Below are 22,799 nucleotides of genomic sequence, written 5' to 3' on the forward strand. Positions count from 1 at the left end.
ACGAGGGGAAAAGTGGATTGTGGCTTAAATTTTCCCTTTCCTCCAGATCAGAGGGAGTACTATACAGTGGTGGTCATTACCGGGAGGGTGGGCCGTGTTTACACCGGGTGGGCGAGGCTGTGTCTGTCTGATGCTTATCACAGGAAGGCGCAGTTGGATCTGTCTAATTCGTACTGAGGTGTGAAAGGCGAGAGGCAGACAGAGACCTGGAACAGAGCTGATAAGGGAGGAGACACTCAAACCAAACACTTGTTCCTCAGGCAGAGCAGACAGACAGTGTTACCTGGCTCATCTGTCAGTCTCATCAGACAGACAGTGTTACCTGGCTCATCATTCAGTCTCAGACAGACAGACAGTGTTACCTGGCTCATCATTCAATCTCAGACAGACACACACACATATACAGTTGAAGTGGGAAGTTTACATACACTTCGGTTAGTCATTAAAACCCATTTTTCAAGCACTCCACAAATTTCTTGTTAACAAACTATAGTTTTGGCAAGTCGGTTAGGACATCTACTTTGTGCATGACAATAACTGTCACTTATAATTCACTGTATCACAATTCCAGTGGGTCAGAAGTTTACATACACTAAGTTGACTGTGCCGTTAAACAGCTTGGAAAATGTAATGGCTTTAGAAGCTTCTGATAGGCTAATTGACATCATTTGAGTCAATTGGAGGTGTACCTGTGGATGTATTTCAAGACCTACCTTCAAACACAGTGCTTCTTTGCTTGACATCATGGGAAAATCAAAAGTAATGAGCCAACACCTCAGAAAACCAGACCTCCACAGGTCTGGTTCATCCTTGGGAGCAATTTCCAAACGCCTGAAGGTACCATGTTCATCTGTACAAACAATAGTACGTAAGTATAAACACCATGGGACCACGCAGCCGTCATACCACTCAGGAAGGAGATGCGTTCTGTCTCCTAGAGATGAACGTACTTTTGTGCGAAAAGTGCAAATTTTATTTTATTCATTTCACCTTTATTTAACCAGGTAGGCAAGTTGAGAACAAGTTCTCATTTACAATTGCGACCTGGCCAAGATAAAACAAAGCAGTTCGACAACATACAAAAACAGAGTTACACATGGAGTAAAACAACATACAATCAATGATACAGTAGAAAAAAAATAAGATTATATACAATGTGAGCAAATTATGTGAGATAAGGGAGGTAAAGGCAAAAAAGGCCATGATGGCAGAGTAAATAAAGTATAGCAAGTAAAACACTGGAATGGTAGATTTGTTATTTGAAGAAAGTTCAAAGTTAAAATATAAATAATATGGTGCAAAGGAGCAAAATAAATAAATAAAGTAGGGGAAGAGGTAGTAGTTTGGGCTAAATTATAGATGGGCTATGTACAGGTGCAGTGATCTGGGAGCTGATCTGATAGCTGCTGCTTAAAGCTAGTGAGGGAGATAAGTGTTTCCAGTTTTAGATATTTTTGTAGTTCGTTCCAGTCATTGGCAGCAGAGAACTGGAAGGAGAGATGACCAAAGGAGGAGTTGGCTTTAGGGGTGACCAGAGAGATATACCTGCTGGAGCGCGTGCTACAGGTGGGTGCTGCTATGGTGACCAGTGAGCGGAGATAAGGGGGGACTTTACCTAGCAGGGTCTTGTAGATGACCTGGAGCCAATGTATTTGGCGACGATTATGAAGTGAAGGCCAGCCAACGAGAGCGTACAGGTCGCAGTGGTGGGTAGTATATGGGGCTTTGGTGACAAAACGGATGGCACTGTGATAGACTGCATCCAGCTTGTTGAGTAGGGTATTGGAGGCTATTTTGTAAATGACATCGCCGAAGTCGAGGATCGGTAGGATGGTCAGTTTTACGAGGGTAAGTTTGGCAGCATGAGTGAAGAATGCTTTGTTGCGAAATAGGAAGCCAATTCTAGATTTAACTTTGGATTGGAGATGATTGATGTGAGTCTGGAAGGAGAGTTAACAGTCTAACCAGACACCTAGGTATTTGTAGTTGTCCACAAATTCTAAGTCAGAACCGTCCAGAGAAGTGATGCTGGACAGGCGGGCAGGTGCAGGCAGCGATCGTTTGAAGAGCATGCATTTCGTTTTACTTGTATTTAGGAGCAGTTGGAGACCATGGAAGGAGAGTTGTATGGCATTGAAGCTCGACTGGAGGGTTGTTAACACAGTGTCCAAAGAAGGGCCAGAAGTATACAGAATGGTGTCGTCTGCGTAGAGGTGGATCAGAGATTCACCAGCAGCAAGAGCGACATCATTGATGTATACAGAGAAAAGAGTTGGCCCAAGAATTGAACCCTGTGGTACCCCCATAGAGACTGCCAGAGGTCCGGACAGCAGGCCCTCCGATTTGACACACTGAACTCTATCAGAGAAGTAGTTGGTGAACCAGGCGACGCAATCGTTTAAGAAACCAAGGCTACTGAGTCTGCCGAAGAGGATGTGGTGATTAACAGAGTCAAAAGCTTTGGCCAGGTCAATGAATATGGCAGCACAGTATTGTTTCTTATCGATGGCGGTTACGATGTCGTTTAGGACCTTGAGCGTGGCTGAGGTGCACCCTTGACCAGCTCTGAAACCAGATTGCATAGCGGAGAGGGTGCGGTGGGATTCGAAATGGTCGGTAATCTGTTTGTTGACTTGGCTTTCGAAGACCTTAGAAAGGCAGGGTAGGATGGATATAGGTCTGTAGCAATTTGGGTCAAGAGTGTCACCTCCTTTGAAGAGGGGGATGACAGCAGCTGCTTTCCAATCTATGGGAATCTCAGACGACACGAAAGAAAGAGAGGTTGAACAGGCTAGTAATAGGGGTTGCAATAATTTCAGCAGATAATTTTAGAAAGAAAGGGTCCAGATTGTCAAGCCCAGCTGATTTGTAGGGGTCCAGATTTTGTAGCTCTTTCAGAACATCAGCTGAATGGATTTGGGAGAAGGAGAAATGGGGGGGGCTTGGGCGAGTAGCTGTGGGGGGTGCAGTGCTGTTGAATGCAGTAGGGGTAGTTAGGTGGAAAGCATGGCCAGCCGTAGAAAAATGCTTATTGAAATTCTCAATTATAGTGGGCTTATCGGTGGTGACAGAGTTTCCTATCCTCAGTGCAGTGGGCAGCTGGGAGGAGGTGTTCTTATTCTCCATGGACTTTACAATGTCCCGGAACTTTTTAGAGTTTGAGTTGCAGGAAGCAAATTTCTGTTTGAAAAAGCTAGCCTTGGCTTTTCTAACTGCCTGTGTGTATTGGTTTCTAACTTCCCTGAAAAGTTGCATATCACGGGGGCAGTTCGATGCTAATGCAGAACGCCACAGGATGTTAATCAATCCCAGAACAACAGCAAAGGACCTTGTGAAGATGCTGGAGGAAACGGGTACAAAAGTATCTATATCCACAGTAAAACGAGTCCTACATCGACATAACCTGAAATGCCGCTCAGCAAGGAAGAAGCCACTGCTCCAAAAAAGCCAGACTACGGTTTGCAAATGCACATGGGGACAAGGATCGTACTTTTTGGATCAAAATAGAACTGTTTGGCTATAATGACCATCGTTATGTTTGGAGGAAAAAGAGGGAGGCTTGCAAGCCAAAGAACACCATCCCAACCGTGAAGCCTGGGGGTGGCAGCATCATGTTGTGGGGGTGCTTGCTGCAGGAGGGACTGGTGCACTTCACAAAACAGATAAAATCATGAGGCAGGAAAATGATGTGGATATACTGAAGCAACATCTCAAGACATCAGTCAGGAAGTTAAAGCTTGGTCGCAAATGGGTCTTCCAAATGAACAATGACCTCAAGCACACTTCCAAAGTTGTGGCAAAACTGGCTTAAGGACAACACAGTCAAGGTATTGAAGTGGCCATCACAAAGCCCTGACCTCAATCCTATCTGTGGACAGAACTGAAAAAGCGTGTGCAAGCAAGGAGGCCACCAAACCTGACTCAGTTACACCAGCTCTGTCAGGAGGAATGGGCCAAAATTCATTGTGGGAAGCTTGTGGAAGGCTACCCAGAACATTTGACCCAAGTTAAACAATTTAAAAGGCAATGCTACCAAATACTAATTGAGTATGTAAACTTCTGACCCACTGGGAATGTGATGAAAGAAATAAAAGCTGAAATAAATCATTCTCTCAACTATTATTTCACATTCTTAAAATAAAGTGGTGATCTTAACTGACCTAAGACAGGGAATTTGTATTAGAATTAAATGTCAAGAATTGTGAAAAACGGAGTTAAATGTATTTGGCTAAGATGCATGTAAACTTCCGACTTCAACTGTACCCCTCATTACACATAGACTAATGAGCAGCTTGACTCACCATTGGGTAACTGATGTGATGCGACCAGTAACAGTCAATTCTCCTGAGGGAGTCAAGAGGGACTGAACACTCAGTAAGTCAAAGGGAAACTCTGGCCTTGATGGACATAACGACAGTGTAGTTCGTTAGCATTCATTAGTACAAGATGTGCCAAGTGACATGGCTGACTGGATGAAAACATAGGATATACTGCAACTCAGTCCAGAACAGTTCTAATTAGTCAGAGGAAAAATACCTGGGTTCAAATAGTATTTGAAATCTTGCTGCTGTAGCCAGTCAAATCAGATTAGAACTCAACCCGAGAGCTTCTGAGGACACGGAGAGATCACGTACTGGTGAGATGCTTACATCTCGTGCTTCCACACCTGCATTGCTTGCTGTTTGGGGTTTTAGGCTGGGTTTCTGTACAGCACTTTGATATATCAGCTGATGTAAGAAGGGCTATATAAATACATTTGATTTGAATACCTCCTGATCCAATTAGAGATACTGGGGGATGAATCCGGTCTGTCCTCGGGTTTTACTGACACATAAAACAATGTCTGATCAGCCACGACTACATGCCATTAAACACCCTATCAGAACAGATAGGATGACTGCAGGCAGTGTAGGATTGATCAGGTACACAACGCCAACCGGGTTATAGGAGTTTTAATGGCCGGGAGGTGCAAGCAATGGCATAATGCTAAGTAGTCTTGGGTTGTGCAAGCCGGAACGCCTTACTGGAGCAGGAGCCTTTCTCCGGTTTCTGTAGCGTGAGGCAGCTTGATGTACAAGCACACACCCTGGACAGGACGCCAGTCTATCGCAGGGCCTTACCACAAATATATCTCTTTAATGCTGAGTGCTAAGCAGCGACACACCGGAACCTATTTTTACAGTCTTTGGTATGATTTGGCCGGGGATCGCACTCCCATCCTTCCAATCTCAGGGCGGACACAAACCACAAGGACAGTGAAATTGTGGCGTAATGCTAAAGGGCTGGATAACTAAACCGCTAAGAAGCCAACAAGGCTGAATGGTCAAAGAACATAAAACAAAGTTCACCTACTCCAGATAGATAGGCTAAAGCAGATGACGGCATAACTGCTAGCAGGGGTTTATGGCAGAATGCTAAAGCCTCGCTTATCACAGTGCTAACAAGGCTGCATGAGTTCTAAAGTAAAGGTCACCCAGTTGGCATACGACACTCCACCAGGCAACCGTATACATTTGGCTGCTTCTCGTAAACTGAGACATCCAGGGATGGAACCAGCCCTGACATTTTAAATGTGAGTCAGCAGCCAGCCTACCTGACAGAGAAGACTCAGTGTGCGTCACAAATTGCACCCTATACCCTGTATACAGCGCATTCGGAAAGTATTCAGACCCCTTGACTTTTTCCACATTTTGTTACATTACAGCCTTATTCTAAATGGATAAAAATATATATATATTGTCAGCAATCTACACACAATACCCCATAATGACAAAGCGAACACAGGTTTTTAGAAATGTTTGCAAATGTATTAAAAAAAATTCAGACCCTTTGCTACGAGACTCGAAATTGAGCTCAGGTGCCTCCAGTTTCCATTGATCATCCTTGAGATGTTTCTACAACTTGGAGTCCACCTGTGGTAAATTCAGTTGATTGGACATAGCGCTGTGGCTGTCACGAAATTGTGTCAGCCGGTGATTGTCAAGCAAATAAATAGTCGGTCTCATGGTAATTGACCGTTAATTAACATAAAGACATTTAGCATCTCCTGGCTACAAGCCATTTAAAAAAGTCTAATAAATCCATGTAATATAGCCTACACCTTCACAATAAATCCATTATTTTTAATTGTGAAATCCAGTTTAACAAAATATTGCTGAAAGACAAATGGAGTACCACTGAACCATGAAAGACACTTTCTACACAGAGTACCTCCTAAGGGACACCAATCTAATACAGAGCAGAATAAATACACAGCTAAAACACAGGGGACAGAATAAGCATTGGACTGAGATTCGAGGGGACTTCGAAGAGAACGTTAGTTAGGCCATATGTACCTCCAGGATTTTTACATGTTTTTTTGTTGTTGTTGTGATATATGCTGCAAAGAATGCTTGATTCTGCAGCGGTTTCACATAAAAAAATGTTATGTTAATTTCATATAAAACAATAAGAAATAATGTGTGCTCAGTTCTAGTACGATTTTAAGCAGAATGTCTTGATGCTGTCTGCAGCATGATGAATTATCTAGCATGCACATATGATAGACAGTTTGTATTTATTATGGATCCCCATTAGCTGCTGCCAAAGCAGAAGCTACTCTTCCTGGGGTCCAGCAAAATGTCTCTGAAGCCGCTGTGCTCAGCCGGAGAGCGTGGCTCAATCCTTCATTGTGATTTATTGATTCATTGCGGCCAGCAGTTCAAACAAAAAGAATAAATGATTATTCTCGAGTCAATAAAAATAGTTGTTTGAAAAGAATGAATCGTTTGCAAACTGCACATCACTACCACAGATTTCCCCGCTATTGCTTTGGCCATGGTTATCTGCCGACTTCCGCTACTGTGGTGAGTGTACGGACATTCTTTGCACATGCCTTGCTGATTCGAAGTGACTTTCTCTTGTGTTCATGTAAAATAGGGATGGGCAACTGGCAGCCCCCCTTTTGTAGGCACGTGGATCAATTTCCAAAGTCAGCCGGGGTCTGAACTACTTGCACATCATCGTCTGCACATCTATCACTCCAGTGTTAATGCTAAATTGTAATTATTTATTGCCTTACCTCCATAATCTTACTCCATTTGCACACACTGTACATTGATTTTTCTATTGTGTTATTGACTGTATGTTTGTTTATTCCATGTGTAACTCTGTGTTGTTGTTTTTGGTCGCACTGCTTTGCTTTATCTTGGCCAGGTCGCAGTTGTAAATGAGAACATGTTCTCAACTGGCCTACCTGGTTAAATAAAGGTGAAATAAAAACAACAAACACTTGAGAGTTCCAATAGTAGAATACAAAAAGGTGCAATTTCTAAATGCGGTTGTGCATAAGCAGTTTCTCTTGTCATGTCACTCAGCTAAAATCATTTTAGATTGGTAAATTAGCTGGCTAGACTATCGTCAAATTACCGATTCCGTTAGTCATGCCGATTACATTAGTCAATCTCACTCAGATATCATATTAAAAACCGCAAACATTTCTTTCTCTCCTTCATATAGAACAATTTGTAGAATTTCAGAAAATTAGTTGCACAATTGCAAAGTATTCTTTGATCCATGACAAAATGTGTAGAATTGCAGACCCGCGAACCACTGCAGCCCCTCAAGATGAGTTCATATTTTTTGTGGACCCCACCTCCTTCCAAATTGCACATTTCTGATGTAAAACATTTGGAAATAGTTTTGCACGGTCTTCAGCTGTGCCAACTGTTGGTAAATGAGATGGATTCCTGTTCATTGTTCTGCCTGTCATCAAATGTCAGCTTCACATGCTGACGGGGAAAATAACTTTTGTTCATATGTGGTTTGATTGGGCGGTTTCACTCGGTAACAGTGCTCAAACTTGCGAACCCTCTTTTGATTGGACTATTTTATGCGGTAATAGTGCGGTGATTGGTCAAACTTGCGAGCTCTCGCATAATGTGTGTGGATTGGTTGATTTTACATTCAATTATGCAATCGCAGAATCCTGGAGGGACTGAAAAATATACAGTATAATGCAGCTACGGTTTGGGAGAATGTGTCTGTCTGCTACAATTCTGGCGTTTGGCTTCTAAAGCCCTCTGAGCTTTAAGTCCTACCATCCAAAATGTCACATTTACACAACAACACCACTGGTCTTTAGGAAACAATACCCACATTCCTTCCTGTTCATGGGCCATCACACAACAAATCACAGCACTCCATCTACAGTGATAACTGAGGTTTGTGAGCAGATAAGACTGGCCTTTGAGTCACAATAGAAAAATCAACGGCAGGTCTGAACCTCTTGAATGACCATTCAATTGTTTTAATGCCGCCATGGAATCGATTACCATGAAAAAACCTTTAGGTGACCGCCAAAGTAGCAAAACGCCCCAGAATGCTTGATATAGGGGGGAAAATATTTTATTCCACTCAAGGTCACACGTGGGAGATAGCCTGTCTCATACAGACAGAAGTAAATTAATTGCAAATGAACCTGAACATCCTTAGCACATGCGTTTGTTTTGTCTGTTACATGTAACCAAGCTCTGCTTCTTGACCGTCTCCCACGTTAAGGAACGATAGATGGTGTAAGATGGATAGACCCGTTACTCATTCTCCATTTCTATAGGAGCTCAGTACCTGTCTCTCTGTAGGAGCGTCCTGTAGATCAGTGATCACCACATTAGCGAGTCCATTCCTCAGCCTGTCTGACAGACCTGATGCCAAATGCTGCTGAGAACAGACTTAATAAAACTCTCCTCCTCTCGGGTCAGCTGAAGTAATCCATCACTAACATGCTTCCCTGGCAACATCAAGTCTGGTCAAATCAGGTAAGATTTGACTTCATCATTAATAGTTTGACTTCCCTCAGGCCAACCACTAATATTTAACACATCAATGCAGGCCGATTACTGACAGTAATGAAAATGGCTGGTAGCTCAGTGACAGGGCACCAAGACTTACTGATATATGGATGTTTTTGACCACTCATTTACCTGCTATAAACACTAACTGTATGGCATATACTAGAGACTGATATTCAAAATCGGGACTCCTGCAGGACTCAAGAGTCTAAAATAAGTTGCCATTTAAAAAACTAAATTGGTCACCACACCTTATTGGATTTAACATTGCGGAACCAATTGTCTTTTTTGTAAACTTAAGTTTAATTGTAAACATTTGGAAAAGACACAAATGTCATGGACAAAATTGGCACTCCGGAGCTAGTACTTGGTTGCACAGCCTTTGGCCACGATAACCGCAGACAAATGCATTTTCGTAGCCATCAATGAGCTTGGTGCACCTTTCTACTGACAATTGGCAGAAAACTGCTCTAATTCTTCAATATTTGAGTGGTTCCCTTCACCAACTGCTGTTTTCAGATCTCGCAATAGGTTTTGGATGTGATTCAGATCTGGACTCTTCCCTGGCCACACCAGAACAGTCCAGCAACTATTCCTAAACATTCCTAGGAGCTTTTTTTACGTGCGTTTGTGGGTTGTTGTCTTGCTCGAAGACCAAAAACATTAAATTGAGACCCAGTTTTTAGACACTGGCTTAAACATTGGACTACACAATACCTGATAATCTGCTGATTTCATGGTGCCTTGCGCACGTTCAAGTCTCCCAGCACCAGAGGCCACAAAGCAACGCCACAGCATTATCAAACCTCCCCGCGTTTGATTGTAGGGAGGGTGATATATTCTTTGAATGAGAAAAGGGCTATGTCAAAGAAGGATGGGAGAGGCTTAATAACCATTCTAACACAGGCTCAGTGAAGCTTGATAAGAACAAACCAACTGGTTCAGAGACCCAATAGGAGGGAACACAGAAAACAGGCTGTGTGATGTTTGATAACAGACTACAGCAGTTAAAAGGATGGAATGGGGAAGTTGTGATGGGTTGATAACACAGCGAACTAGGACAAAACGGGTTAGTAACGCCATACTGAAATGACTTCAGAGACATGGAGATGAACGAACATGGTACGATATTGGACATGGGATGTATAATATACCATGAAACATCTAGTTGTTACTGATATCTGTACATGCAAAAAGCATGTGGCAAAAAAGGAGCAAATTGTACTTTGATGGGAAGGCCTCTCATGGTTCATGGACGTAATGTAATAACATTGTGAAAAAAAGTGATCCACATCCCCACACAGACCTTCTGAGCACCTTCTCAGAAAGGAGATTTAAGACAGAAACGGGAAAACAGAAACAGAGGGGTACCAATCCAAAATACAGAAGTAAGAAGAGCTTTAGATTTTGCTTTGGCATTTTATTTGTGGTGCAGCCTGAGCCTCCACTCAACACTTTAAACTAAAAAGAAAGAAAGAAAGAAAGAAAGAAAGAAAGAAAGAAAGAAAGAAGTCTCCTCATGGAAGATTCTGACACAGCAGCAGCAGAAGTGCAGGACCGTAGCCCGTGGCGACCAGGGTTACCAAACATCATCGTTCAGCTGAACTCATAAACAGACCGAGTGAGTGTCCGAAATGGCACCCTATTCACTATGTAGTGCACTACTTTTGACCAGAGCTCAGGGTACCCCTCTAAAGAGAATGTGTTCTGAATGACCTACCTAAAAGCAAACTCAATAAAGGGAACGGGGTGCTATTCTAGACACAGCCATGATCCCTTTCTGCAGTCTCCTGGTTCACAAGAAGCCCTTCATCAATCATAGCGTGACCAATCGCAGTGATATCTAAAACAGATTCAAACTCATAACTGGAACCCATTTGTCGTAACAAGCCGTCTGACCTGTGCTAGTGTCAAGGTCAGGGGGACAGAGAAAGAGAGGTGGAGTGAAGGATAGAGGGAGAGGGGAGAGAGCGAGAGAAGCTTCATAAAAGAAGAATATCATAAAAGTGCCTTCAGTCATATTCTATATGGCAATAATAAAACCCAGGTCAACGTCACACAGATTTCCATCATGAGCGTCGCTCCTGTTTTTATTCAGCCCATCATTCATCAGATTCTCATTTCTTTCACCTCGTCTTTCTCCAAATAACTTAAAAAGCCACATGTCCACAAAACGACTAGAGGCATTCAGCCAGTGTAAGGGGACAGAATACCGATTAGAACAGCTCAATAAAACACTAGCCTTTATATACAAATTACTTCTGTCTGACTGTGTGTGGGTCAATAATAAGCATGGCTGAACGCCAGACAGCTCAACCTCAAAAACAGACGTCGAGGCATCAAACAGACTCCGTTTTAAACAGCCCATTCAGTTAAAACGTGTTGTGTGACGAGGAGCTTCTCTTACCAGCCAGCCAAACGTAGGAGGACTGAGAGTTGGGCTTCCTGGAGAATCAATTAAAACTCTGTGGTGACGTCATCATTTGGGGCGGCAGGTAGCCTAGTGGTTAGCGCGTTGGGCCTGTAACCGAAAGGCTGCTGGATCGAATCCCCGAGCTGACAAGGTAAAACTCTGTCCTTCTGCCACGTAACCCACTGTTCCCTAGTAGGCCGTCATTGTAAATAAGAATTTGTTCTTGCCTAGTTAAAAAGTTAAATAAAGTTTAAATAAAATTGAAATCATTAGCAATGCAATCAGCACAGTCTTACAACACACGAGACCAGTGAGTGACAGAGAGCAGAGAACATAAGCGCCAACACAGAGGTAGAGAAACTTCACTTAGAAGAACAATACTTTTATTGTCCCTTGTCAGAGTGCGCCAGCTTGTAGCCCTAAAACCTGGAAATAAGTTACCTCAGGTTCATTCAGGCATCTCTATGGGAAAAATGAATGGGGAATTAATAGGGTTTTGGAATAAACGCAGGAAATAAGGGCTGTGGATAACACAGGAGATGTTCTGTCCTATGAGATAATAGCAGATCTTTATGAATGATGTGCTTTGTGCATTTTAGAACTACATAAACTCTTCAAAATTCACAAAGTGGCATTAGCTGATGAAGATTATCTCATAGAACAAAATGTATAAGATCTCCTACACCTGTGTTTACCACAGATTTTCCACGTTTATCCAAAAACGCCATTCATTTTCCTCATATTCTTTGTCCAACGAACCATGGCAGAGTTAAACGCCATTACTATTACTCTATTTTCTGAACATGCAGAGAACTGACAGATTCTTTTTTTTTCAGGCAGACTCTGGACAGCCCTACTGAGACATATAGAGAAGGCTGCTGGAGAGGACCCAGGAGTCTGTCCCGACACATTAGCAGCCATCAGACGTCACTAAACACCATTATCTAGCTTCGAGGCTGGAGGTGCACAGCCTGCACACATTAGTGGATGTACCAGGAAAAACAGCACTATAATCACTGTGTGTGTGTGTGTGTGTGTGTGTGTGTGTGTGTGTGTGTGTATATATGTGAAATGATTTTATTCTCAGAATCCTTTCCTTGAATAGAGAGATGGAACATCAAAAGGTGCACTGATGTCTGAGTGTATGTATGTATGTATGTATGTATGTATGTATGTATGTATGTATGTATGTATGTATGTATGTATGTATGTATGTATGTATGTATGTATGTATGTATGTATGTGTGTATGTGTGTATGTGTGTATGTATGTGTGTATGTATGCGTGTGTGCGTGTGTGTATATATAGTTCTGTCTGTGTATGGCAGATATTAGGAGCTCAGATTAGCACATAACGCAGAGAGCCCACCGCACTACTGTAACCCAGTCAGGAGACTATAGAATATGTAGTCACAGAGTCCTTGTGAGACACAGTAAAGGTAGTGTTCATGACAGAATGTATTTTTCATGGTCCTTCGAACCAGATCATTCTGTATGCATACATCATTTTTAAAATTGTGGTAGGTACAATGTATGTATGTATGTATGTATGTATGTATGTATGTATGTATGTATGTATGTATGTATGTATGTATGTGTTCCTCACCTCCTTGTCCATGCTGTCCAGGTCTTCTTTACAGAATGTGTAGAGAGGGTTGGTCTCTGACATGCTGGGCTGGCGTTCCCTCCGGCGGCAGGAGGGTCCAGGCTGCTCCTCGTCTTGACTGGAGGGACCCGCCGTCTCCCCCTGCTGGTCCTTCTGACCCCCCCTGGTCACATCACAACAAACAACCATCAGCCAGACTCAAACATCTCCAACTATTACCCAATTAGCCATAAACTCATTGTGAATCCCCATGAGAAAACTGGAGCCTTTTTAACACTGGTGGTCTGAAAGAAGAGACACAAAAACACCCTTTGTGTGATTATAATTACATTCAGCCTCCAGAACAGACACACTTCCCCATTATGTTCTGAACTCCTAGTAGAGGCTCAGGCTTACGGCCTTAGAGGGTAGCTGGAGTATACAGCTAATATGCAACCATACTAGACATTTATACAAGTCCTGTTAAAAGGCAGGTGAAATGTGGTCGGCCACAAACACATTACTGAGGCTGGAACGGATGGTAATATACACACACACACACACACACACACACACATCTACCCCCCAACTCCATTTGTCTCTAGGTTTGTGTGCGTTTCCAAAGATATGGGAGAAAGTCAAGGACAGGTGTTACGTAGGAAGGATACAGTAAAACTATACATCCATATAATCAAAAAGACAGATGCTACCCATTAAACTTTCCGTTTTTAATCTAGGACAATGTCGACACGTAGCAGGACACACAATCTGTGATGTCTACCACAGAGTGGAGGAGGAGAACAAGTAGGGAAAGAGGGTGGAGGGAGAGACGATGGGAGTAGGGGTGCCATTTTGGGGCTTTTAAAAACGCTGTGAAAATGAGATATTTCCCAGTGGGAGAAAGGGCGGTTTGCAGACCAGCGAGAGATCCACTGGGATAGTAGGAAATTACAGATATACTCCATTTTACACCAAGCAGGATACATAACATGTTCTAAATGAAGCCTACTCAAAATAATATTGCCCTTCATTGATGAACCTGATTGGTCTATTTCAGCAAGGTCCTCCTGGCCAGTCACATTGTGAAGGACGTTTGGACATCACAGCCACTTCTCCCAATGGCTGGTATTTGCTACTGTTTAGCATTTTACAGATGAAGGAGAACCCAGAAGCGGCCTGTCCTTGAATAAGCTACAAGAAGCTCCTGAGAAGCGAGGCTTAGAGAACATGTTTTGCTAAATGTTTAGGATATCTTAGGACAGCCAAGCTGAGGCTGTGTGTATGGAGCCAAGGTGAGGCTGGGAAAATAATTAGAGCCCGACCAATAACAAATAAACTAGGATGAAAAAAGGGAATCTCATGCGGCTCTGAACACTAGTGGCCATAATCATGATGTGTCATTATTGTCACAATGTATGAAATCAACATTTGAAGCATAGTTACTGGACAATTGCACTTTTGGATGGCAGCTTATGAGAATTCGGTGTGGGAAAAGTATGCTTTTTAATTTCCCCGCAGTAAAACATCGGATTGGCAGATATCGGTAAGTTTGAGTACCTCGCAAAAATAGGAATCCGACCCCAAAAGAAACACCAGTCGGGCTTTAAAAAAAATAATTGCTCTTTAGGAAGACTGGCACGTCTCACAACTATCATGTTAGAGGACCTCATTGAGAACAGGGGTGTATCTAGTTGAGGATAAACAAGTGAGACTGGCTGGGCCCTCTGAGTGGTGATGTAGAGGAATGTTTCTCAGAAACTGAGAAAGTAAGTATTGAGAAATTAAGAGGTGAATGACACTCCACATCACCCAGGATGCACTGCAGGCGGCAGCACTTCCTCCTGGCGGTCTCCAATTTGGCGAGGAGCTTCATGTGATGATTCCACTCTAAAACTCAGCTTTCTGCCTCACTGTGTGTGTGTGTGTGTGTGTGTGTGTGTGTGTGTGTCCAAAACTATTCCTCCGTGTGGCTCACCATGCTCTGCTGCGAAGCGTCATTGTGATGTTAATAACATGACATACACTACATGACCAAAAGTGTGTGGACACCTGCTCGTTGAACATCTCATTCTAAAATCATGGGCATTCATATGGAGTCGGTCCCCCCTTTGCTGCTATAACAGCCTCCACTCTTCTGGGAAGGCTTTCCACTAGATGTCGGAACAATGCTGCTGGGGACTTGCTTCCATTCAGCCACAAGAGCATTAGTGAGGTCAGGCACTGATGTTGGGCGATTAGGCCTGGATCGCAGTCAGCGTTCCAATTCAGCCCAAAGGTGTTTGATGGGGCTGAGGTCAGGGCTCTGTGCAGGCCAGTCAAGTTCTGCCACACCGATCTCGACAAACCATTTCTGTATGGAGCTCGCTTTGTGCACGGGGGCATTGTCATGCTGAAAAAGGAAAGGGCCTTCCCCAAACTGATGCCACAAAGTTGGAAGCACAGAATCACAGAATGTGAACGCACAGAATGTCATTGTATGCTGTAGCGTTAAGATTTCCCTTTACTGGAACAAAGAGACCTAGCCCGAAACATGAAAAACAGACCCAGACCATTATTCTTCCTCCACCAAACTTTACAGTTTGCACTATGCAGTTGGGCAGGTAGCTTTCACCTGGCATCCGCCAAACCAAGATTCGTCCGTCGAACTGCAAGATGAGGAAGCATGATTCAACACTCCAGAGAAGGTGTTTCCACTGCTCCAGGGTCCAATGGCGGCGAGCTTTACACCTCTACAGCCGACGCTTGGTATTGCGCATGGTGATCTTAGGTTTGTGTGTGGCTGCTTGGCCATGGAAACCCATTTCATGAAGCTCCCGACGAACAACTGTTGTCCTGATGTTGTTTCCAGAGGCAGTTTGGAACTCTGTAAGGAGTGTTGCAACCGAGGACAGACAATTTTTACATGGTACAGGGTTCAGCACTCAGTGGCCCGTTCTGTGAGTTTGTGTGGCCTACCACTTCGTGGCTGAGCTGTTGTTGCTCCTAGACGTTTCCACTTCACAACAAAAGCACAGTTGACCGGGGCAGCTCTATCAGGGCAGAAATTTGACAAACAGTTGTTGGAAAGGTGGCATCCTATGACGGTGCCATGTTGAAAGTCACTGAGCTCTTCTGTAAGGCCATTCTACTGACAATGTGTGTCATGATTGCATGGCTGTGTGCTCGATTTTATACACCTGTCAGCAACATCCATTCATTTGATGGGGTGTCCACATACACACAAGTATCTGGCTGAAAGCAGGAAGTTATGTAGCCACTGGCAGATATCGTCCGGTAAACAGATGCCAGACAATTTAGAGACAAAACATTTTTCACAACATTTTGAGCCAGCTCAAAAAGAAATCATCAACACCAAGCCTAGGATGTTAACCCTTTTGTACCTGGCAATTGAGGTGTGACAGATGCTTTTGGTGACTCACATAGGAAGGACAGAGGGTTTTCTAACATGAGAGACTGAATCTCGACAAACTCTGGGTAAAGAAGCTTCCTACACTACTGAAAACAGAATCACGTGCAAACACCGCAAGTAATAAACCCATCACGTTGGACTGGGAAGTAGAACTCAGTTAATACAACTACAACTTCTTGTGGCTGCTTGCTGACTTACGAGCCGTTTCCCGTCACATTCGTCACAGCCCCAGCGTTTAATCTCCTCCATTCCAGCATTAACATGCTAATTCATCTTCACCTCTAGCTATAGAGCAGAGTGAACAGGCAGAAATTCCAGCAGCAAAATCGGCTAATCATTTCATTCCAGGAGAACAATCCCAAAGCTGCCAACGCCCGCCTGACTTTACGATGCTCAGATTTTTATTTAGAGCCTGAGATTAATGTATAGATGGATTCTCGGAGAAAATCCAATTTGGCACAAGAAGGGAAAGGCCGCACATAGCACATAGGCCTCTCAGACCAGGGCATTAGATATAGAAATATACATGCATCTCCAGAGTTGCAGTGCTGAACAGGCACTTCTCCCTCTAGCAGACAATATATTCTCACTTTCGACACAGCTCTAAATGATTGGGTCAGAGCTCAGAGGGAGCATGGCCAGGTCGGTCGGGGAGCCGCCTAAACGCCTGCTGCTCTGCTGCTAGACAGACAGGTTGTCTCCGGCCTCCAAATAGAAATATGATTAACAGGCCAGACACTGTTCTCTACGTTACAGCTGTAAGCATTGCCAGGGTTTTCAGTGGTCTTCTGTCTACAGGGCCGGTGTCTACTAAAAGGTGAGGCAATACATTTCCATTTCAGTCATTTAGCAGAAGCTCTTATCCAGAGCGACTTACAGGAGCAATTAGGTTTAAGTGTCTTGCTCAAGTAGATGTCGACAGATTATTTACCTAGTCGGCTCAGGTATTCACTCTTAACTGCTAGGCTACCTGCCGCCCTATAGCAGCTAGAGGTCGACCGATTAATTAGGGCCGATTTCAAGTTTTCCTAACAGTCGGTATTTTTGGCCACCGATTTGCCGATTAAAAAAAATATCTTCTTTTTATAAATATTTTTTAACTAGGAAAGTCAGTTAAGAACACATTCTTATTTTCAATGATGGCCTAGGAACGGTGGGTTAACTGCCTTGTTCAGGGGCAGAAGGACAGATTTTTACCTTGTCAGCTTGGGGATTCAATCTTGCAACCTTACTAGTCCAACGCTCTAACCACCTGCTTTACACTCCACGAGGAGCCTGCCTGTTACGCGAATGCAGTAAGAAGCCAAGGTAAGTTGCTAGCTAGCATTAAACTTATCTTATAAAAAACAATCAATCAATCATAATCACTAGTTAATTACACATGGTTGATGATATTTCTAGTTTATCTAGCCTGTCCTACGTTGCATAGAATCGATGCGGTGCGCATTCGCGAAAAAGGTTGCTCCAACTTGTACCTAACCATAAACATCAATGTCTTTCTTAAAATCAATACACACGTATATATTTTTAAACCTGCATATTTAGTTAATATTGCCTGCTAACATGAATTTCTTTTAACTAGGGAAAATGTTCACTTCTCTTGCAACAGAGTCAGGGTATATGCAGCAGTTTGGGCCGACCTGGCTCATTGCGAACTAATTTGCCAGAAATGTATGTAATTATGACATAACATTAAAGGTTGTGCAATGTAACAGGAATATTTAGACTTATGGATGCCACCCGTTAGATAAAACACGGAACGGTTCCATATTTCACTGAAAGAATAAACGTGATAGGTCATTAATATGGTCGAATCCGGAAACTAAGGCTCGTGTTTCTGTGTTATTATGTTATAATTAAGTCTATGATTTGATAGAGCAGTCTGACTGAGCGGTGGTAGGCACCAGCAGGCTCGTAAGCATTCATTCAAAACAGCACTTTACTGCATTTTGCCAGCAGCTCTTCGCAATGCATTGCGCTGTTTATGACTTCAAGCCTGTCAACTCCCAAGATGAGGCTGGTGTAACCGATGTGAAATGGCTAGCTAGTTAGCCGGGTGCGCGCTAATGGCGTTTCAAACGTCACTCGCTCTGAGACTTGGAGTAGTTGTTCCCCTTTCTCTACATGGGTAACGCTGCTTCGAGGGTGGCTGTTGTCGATGTGTTCCTGGTTTGAGCCCAGGTAGGAGCGAGGAGAGGGACGGAAGCTATACTGTTACACTGGCAATACTAAAGTGCCGATAAGAACATCCAATAGTCAAAGGTATATGAAATACAAATCATAGAGAGAGGGAAATAGTCCTATAATTCCTATAATAACTACAACCTAAAACTTCTTACCTGGGAATATTGAAGACTCATGTTAAAAGGAACCACCAGCTTTCATATGTTCTCATGTTCTGAGCAAGGAACTTAAACGTTAGCTTTCTTACATGGCACATAATGCACATTTACTTTCTTCTCCAACACTTTGTTTTTGCATTATTTAAACCAAATTGAACATGTTTCATTATTTATTTGAGGCTAAATTGATTTTATTGATGTATTATATTAAGTTAAAATAAGTGTTCATTCAGTATTGTTGTAATTGTCATTATTACAAATAGAAAAATAATAAAACAATTAAAAAAGTAAAACATTCGGCCGATTAATCGGTATAGGCCCTTTTGGTCCTCCAATAATCGGTATCGGTGTTAAAATCATAATCGGTCGACCTCTAATAGCAGCCATCAGAGCAGACAGGATAGACAGGTCAGACACAAGCTGCGTTCCAGAACTGGTACGAGACCAGGTGTCCCTGCTCATCTAGGTATGAGGGTGGGGGGGGGCAAGAGGACTTAGGAGGAGCTGCTTACCAGGTACTTAGAAGCACTGAAAAGCCAACCATCTATCTCAGATATCAATACATCTGAAGGAGTACCACAGAAGAAGAGGACATATCTGAATGTTATACGTGCACTTTGTTACAAAGTCAAAAAAGTACACGTCATGCACAGTTGAGAACATGTTTGAATAGCCAAGTCAGTACCTCAGGGATGTCTGGTCACCGTGGGCAGCAGATATGGAGGCCTGGAGGTAAGATGGTGGTCTGGAGACCTGAAGCCCGCGGCGAATCAGCTTCCCCGTGACCGGGTCGTACGTCCGCACCTCAGGGGCAGCTGGAGGGGGGAGGTGGAGGGGGGCAGGGGGGAACAGGGGGTTCTGGAAGGACCCTTGGTGGTCAGGGAACGTGGCTGGACTGTTGCTCCTAAAGACAGACAGAGAAACACCATCAGATAAAATGTGCAAGTGTGTGTGTACTGTTGTGACTGTGTGTGTGTGTGTGTGTGTGTGTGTGTGTGTGTGTGTGTGTGTATACCGTTGGGTCTTGGTGTAGTCCTCCTTCAGTGGATACAGTGATTCATCCACCCTTTCCCAGCGCTCCAGACATCCCCACAGCCAATCAGGATTCACCACATAGAGACGTTTACAGCCTTGGGCCTGACGCACCTTCTCTGTACCTGGGAGAGAGACGGGGATAGCTAGGATCAATCAACCAATCAAGAAGAGGAATTAACTGTCTGTCGTTAGATACCACTCTTAACAACCAAGCTGCATAAATAAAAGGAAAGGGGGATACCTAGTCAGTTGTCAACTGAATGCGTTCAACATTTAACCCAACCCCTCTGAATCAGAGAGGTGCGGGGGGCTGCCATAATTGATATCCAAGTCTTCGGCGCCCGGGGAACAGCGGGTTAGCTGCTTTACTCAGGGGCAGAACGACAGATTTTTACCTTGTCAGCTGGGGATTCGATCCAGAGAGAGCAAACTGAAGAGAGAAATATCCAGCAACTCTCGGATGACAATGGAAGTTGATTTTATTGTTAAAACCAACTTTCGGCTGTAGCCTCCATCATACATTCAAAGCCAATTAACAATTGTCCTGAAGCATTTCATTTTCCACCAATGCATTAGGTTCCATTGACAATCAGTTTCTGTTTAATTGGCATTACCTAAGTTCAGACGAGGGCTGGGAGCAGCAATTTCCATTTGACTTGGGGCTATTGATGTCTGACACACAGAACTGCATCTAAGAGCAGCAGCGTACCTCATCAGAACACCGTACCTAATTAACACAAGGTTAGCCCATCTCACGGCAACAAGTACTGACCGTGCTCTGCACATCAACAGTCTTTCATTTTTGGCCATATTTTCTCCCCATATGTATCTGATGCGTCTGAAACAGGTTTCTTCTGTTCTGACTGTAGCTAGCTACAAGCCAGGGATCCAGAACAAGAGGTTAGCCCTGAGACTGCACTGCAACAGCGGCCAGACAAATCCTCTGAATATGATCTGACTGACAATGCTGAAATTTGAGATGACTGAAAATAAAAAAATATATATATAAAAAGGAAGCTAATACATTAGTCTGTGAACCGGACGCCACAATTTGGGCAGTCGAGCTCACTTGGTCTTTGTCCCCAGAGTTGGAAAACGTGCTATAGAAGTGCAGCAATGGCAGCTTCATCCCTCCAGCCCACTCTTTTCCCCCCATAGGGATTTTACAATATGACAAACAATGTCAGTAAAACAAGTTACTGGTCACATATACCCTTTGATCATGTATCATTGGAAAGCTTATATTCACAGCTATCCGTCAGACATTTCCAGAATGTTCAGGTCAACAGAACTTTGACATATCAGAATTGCCTGTCTAAATTGCTTTAAAAAGGAAACCCTGATACATTTTAAATGTTGTTTGAGAAGTTTAACTAGGCCACTCAGGAACATTCAATGTCTTCTTGACAAGCAACTCCAGTGTACATTTGGCCTTGTGTTTTAGGTTATTGTCCTGCTGAAAGGTGAATTCATCTCGCAGTGTCTATGGGAAAGCAGATTGAACCAGGGTTTTCCTCTGGGATTCGCTCCAAACATAATGCTTTGTATCCATTTTTATGTTGTTGCAGTATATAAAAGTACCTTGTTGCTAACAGGATGCATGTTTTGGAATATTTTTGTACAGGCTTCCTTCGTTTCACTCTGTCATTTAGGTTAGTATTGTGGAGTAACTACAATGTTGTTGATCCATCCTCAGTTGTCATATCACAGCCATTAAACTCTGTTTTAAAATCACTATTGACCTCATGGTGAAATCCCTGAGCAGTTTCCTTCCTCTCTGGCAACTGAGTTAGGAAGGACGCCTGTATCTTTGTTGTGAATGGGCGTATTGATACAACATCCAAATTGTAATTAATAACTTGCTTAATAACCATGCTCAAAGGTATATTCTGCTTTTTTTATAAATCTACTAATAAGTGCCCTTCTTTCCCTGGTCTTTGTGTTTGAATGGGTTCTTGAAATTCACTTCTCAATTCAGGGACCTTACAGATAATTGTATGTATGGGGTACAGAGATGGGGTAGAAAATCAAAAATCACGTTAACCAATACGCAAATTATTATGCGATTTGTTAAGCACACTTTTCCTCCTGAACTTTAGGCTTGCCGTAACAAAGGGTTTGAATACTTATTGACTCAAGACATTTCAGCTTTTCATTTTTAAAACATAATTCCACTTTGACATTATGGGTTATTGTGTGTAGATGAGTGAAACAAATTAATTCAGGCTATAACAACAAAATGTGGAAAAAGTAAAAGGGGGCGAATACTCTGAAGGCACTGTAAGAGAGCAACTACTTGTTGTATAATGACATTGTCATATGGGAATATCCCTATGGGGAAAATGAATGGGATGGAGGGATGAAAGAAAGAGTGAGAACACAAAGCTGCCATCGCTGCACTGCTATCACACATTTTCAACTCTAGGGACATAGACCTTCTAGACAATCACTATAAGACATTGTCATCCCAAGTGAGCCCGAACCCCCCCCCCCATATTCTCTTTTTAAATCACCATAAAAGAAACCATTTCCCATAGGCCACCAGCAGTGCTTTTCTATTCATGCTGTGCGTGCTCTCAGCTGGCTGCTCCAGAGCACTCCTCCCAGCCCCGCCTGCCTCCCAGCGCTACCTGAGTGGTGAGTCAGATGTCCCCTCTCTCCAGCAGAGACAGACATGTAGGCTATTCAGACAGACAGGTATTGATCAGCCGCATGTCAGCGTGATGGAGAGTAACAACCATGTGAAGGCTATTAATCTCACTGCTGTCTACAGTGCTGACATACTGGCCCTGTGGCTTTGTCCACTTGAACGAGAGAAAAAAAATGAGATGCTGAGAGAACCGGGGAGACTCAGGACTGTGGAGTTTCATGGCATGGTGGTCCTGACCATTGACCACCAGACTTGTCTTAAGATGCAATTAAAATAACCAATCACCTAATCAAGAAGCTATATAAATCTCAGTACAATGAATGCCAGACTGTCTTATGCTCTTGTACCGACAGCCCACACAATGGCTGCTTCTTAACATTGCCTCTTCACATGAAGTGGGGCCCTGTATGCTGCTGTGCCGTTAAGTGGTCCTTCTCTCTCCCATTTTCCTTTTCTCCGTGGTTGATTTTGTCCGGTTCTGACATACAGACCACGGACCGTTGATTGCAAAGTGAAGCTCAGAGAGAGCCAGTTCCAC

General features: G+C 43.3%; 1 protein-coding gene across 2 annotated transcripts in view; it reads right to left on the minus strand.

The window, feature by feature from the left end:
- Window positions 1–22,799, minus strand: part of LOC106570222 (RNA polymerase II subunit A C-terminal domain phosphatase) — a 120,518-nt gene that overhangs the window by 78,291 nt on the left and 19,428 nt on the right. For both annotated transcript variants that reach the window (XM_014142316.2, XM_014142317.2), the window contains exons 9-11: window positions 19,592–19,733; window positions 19,262–19,480; window positions 12,847–13,009 (exon numbers count right to left, since the gene is read on the minus strand). In XM_014142316.2, coding sequence (XP_013997791.1) covers window positions 12,847–13,009; window positions 19,262–19,480; window positions 19,592–19,733 — 524 coding nt within the window. The remainder of the gene's footprint in view (window positions 1–12,846; window positions 13,010–19,261; window positions 19,481–19,591; window positions 19,734–22,799) is intronic.

Source organism: Salmo salar, chromosome ssa14 (genome assembly GCF_905237065.1).
Source record: "Salmo salar chromosome ssa14, Ssal_v3.1, whole genome shotgun sequence".
Taxonomy (NCBI): Eukaryota; Metazoa; Chordata; class Actinopteri; order Salmoniformes; family Salmonidae; genus Salmo; species Salmo salar.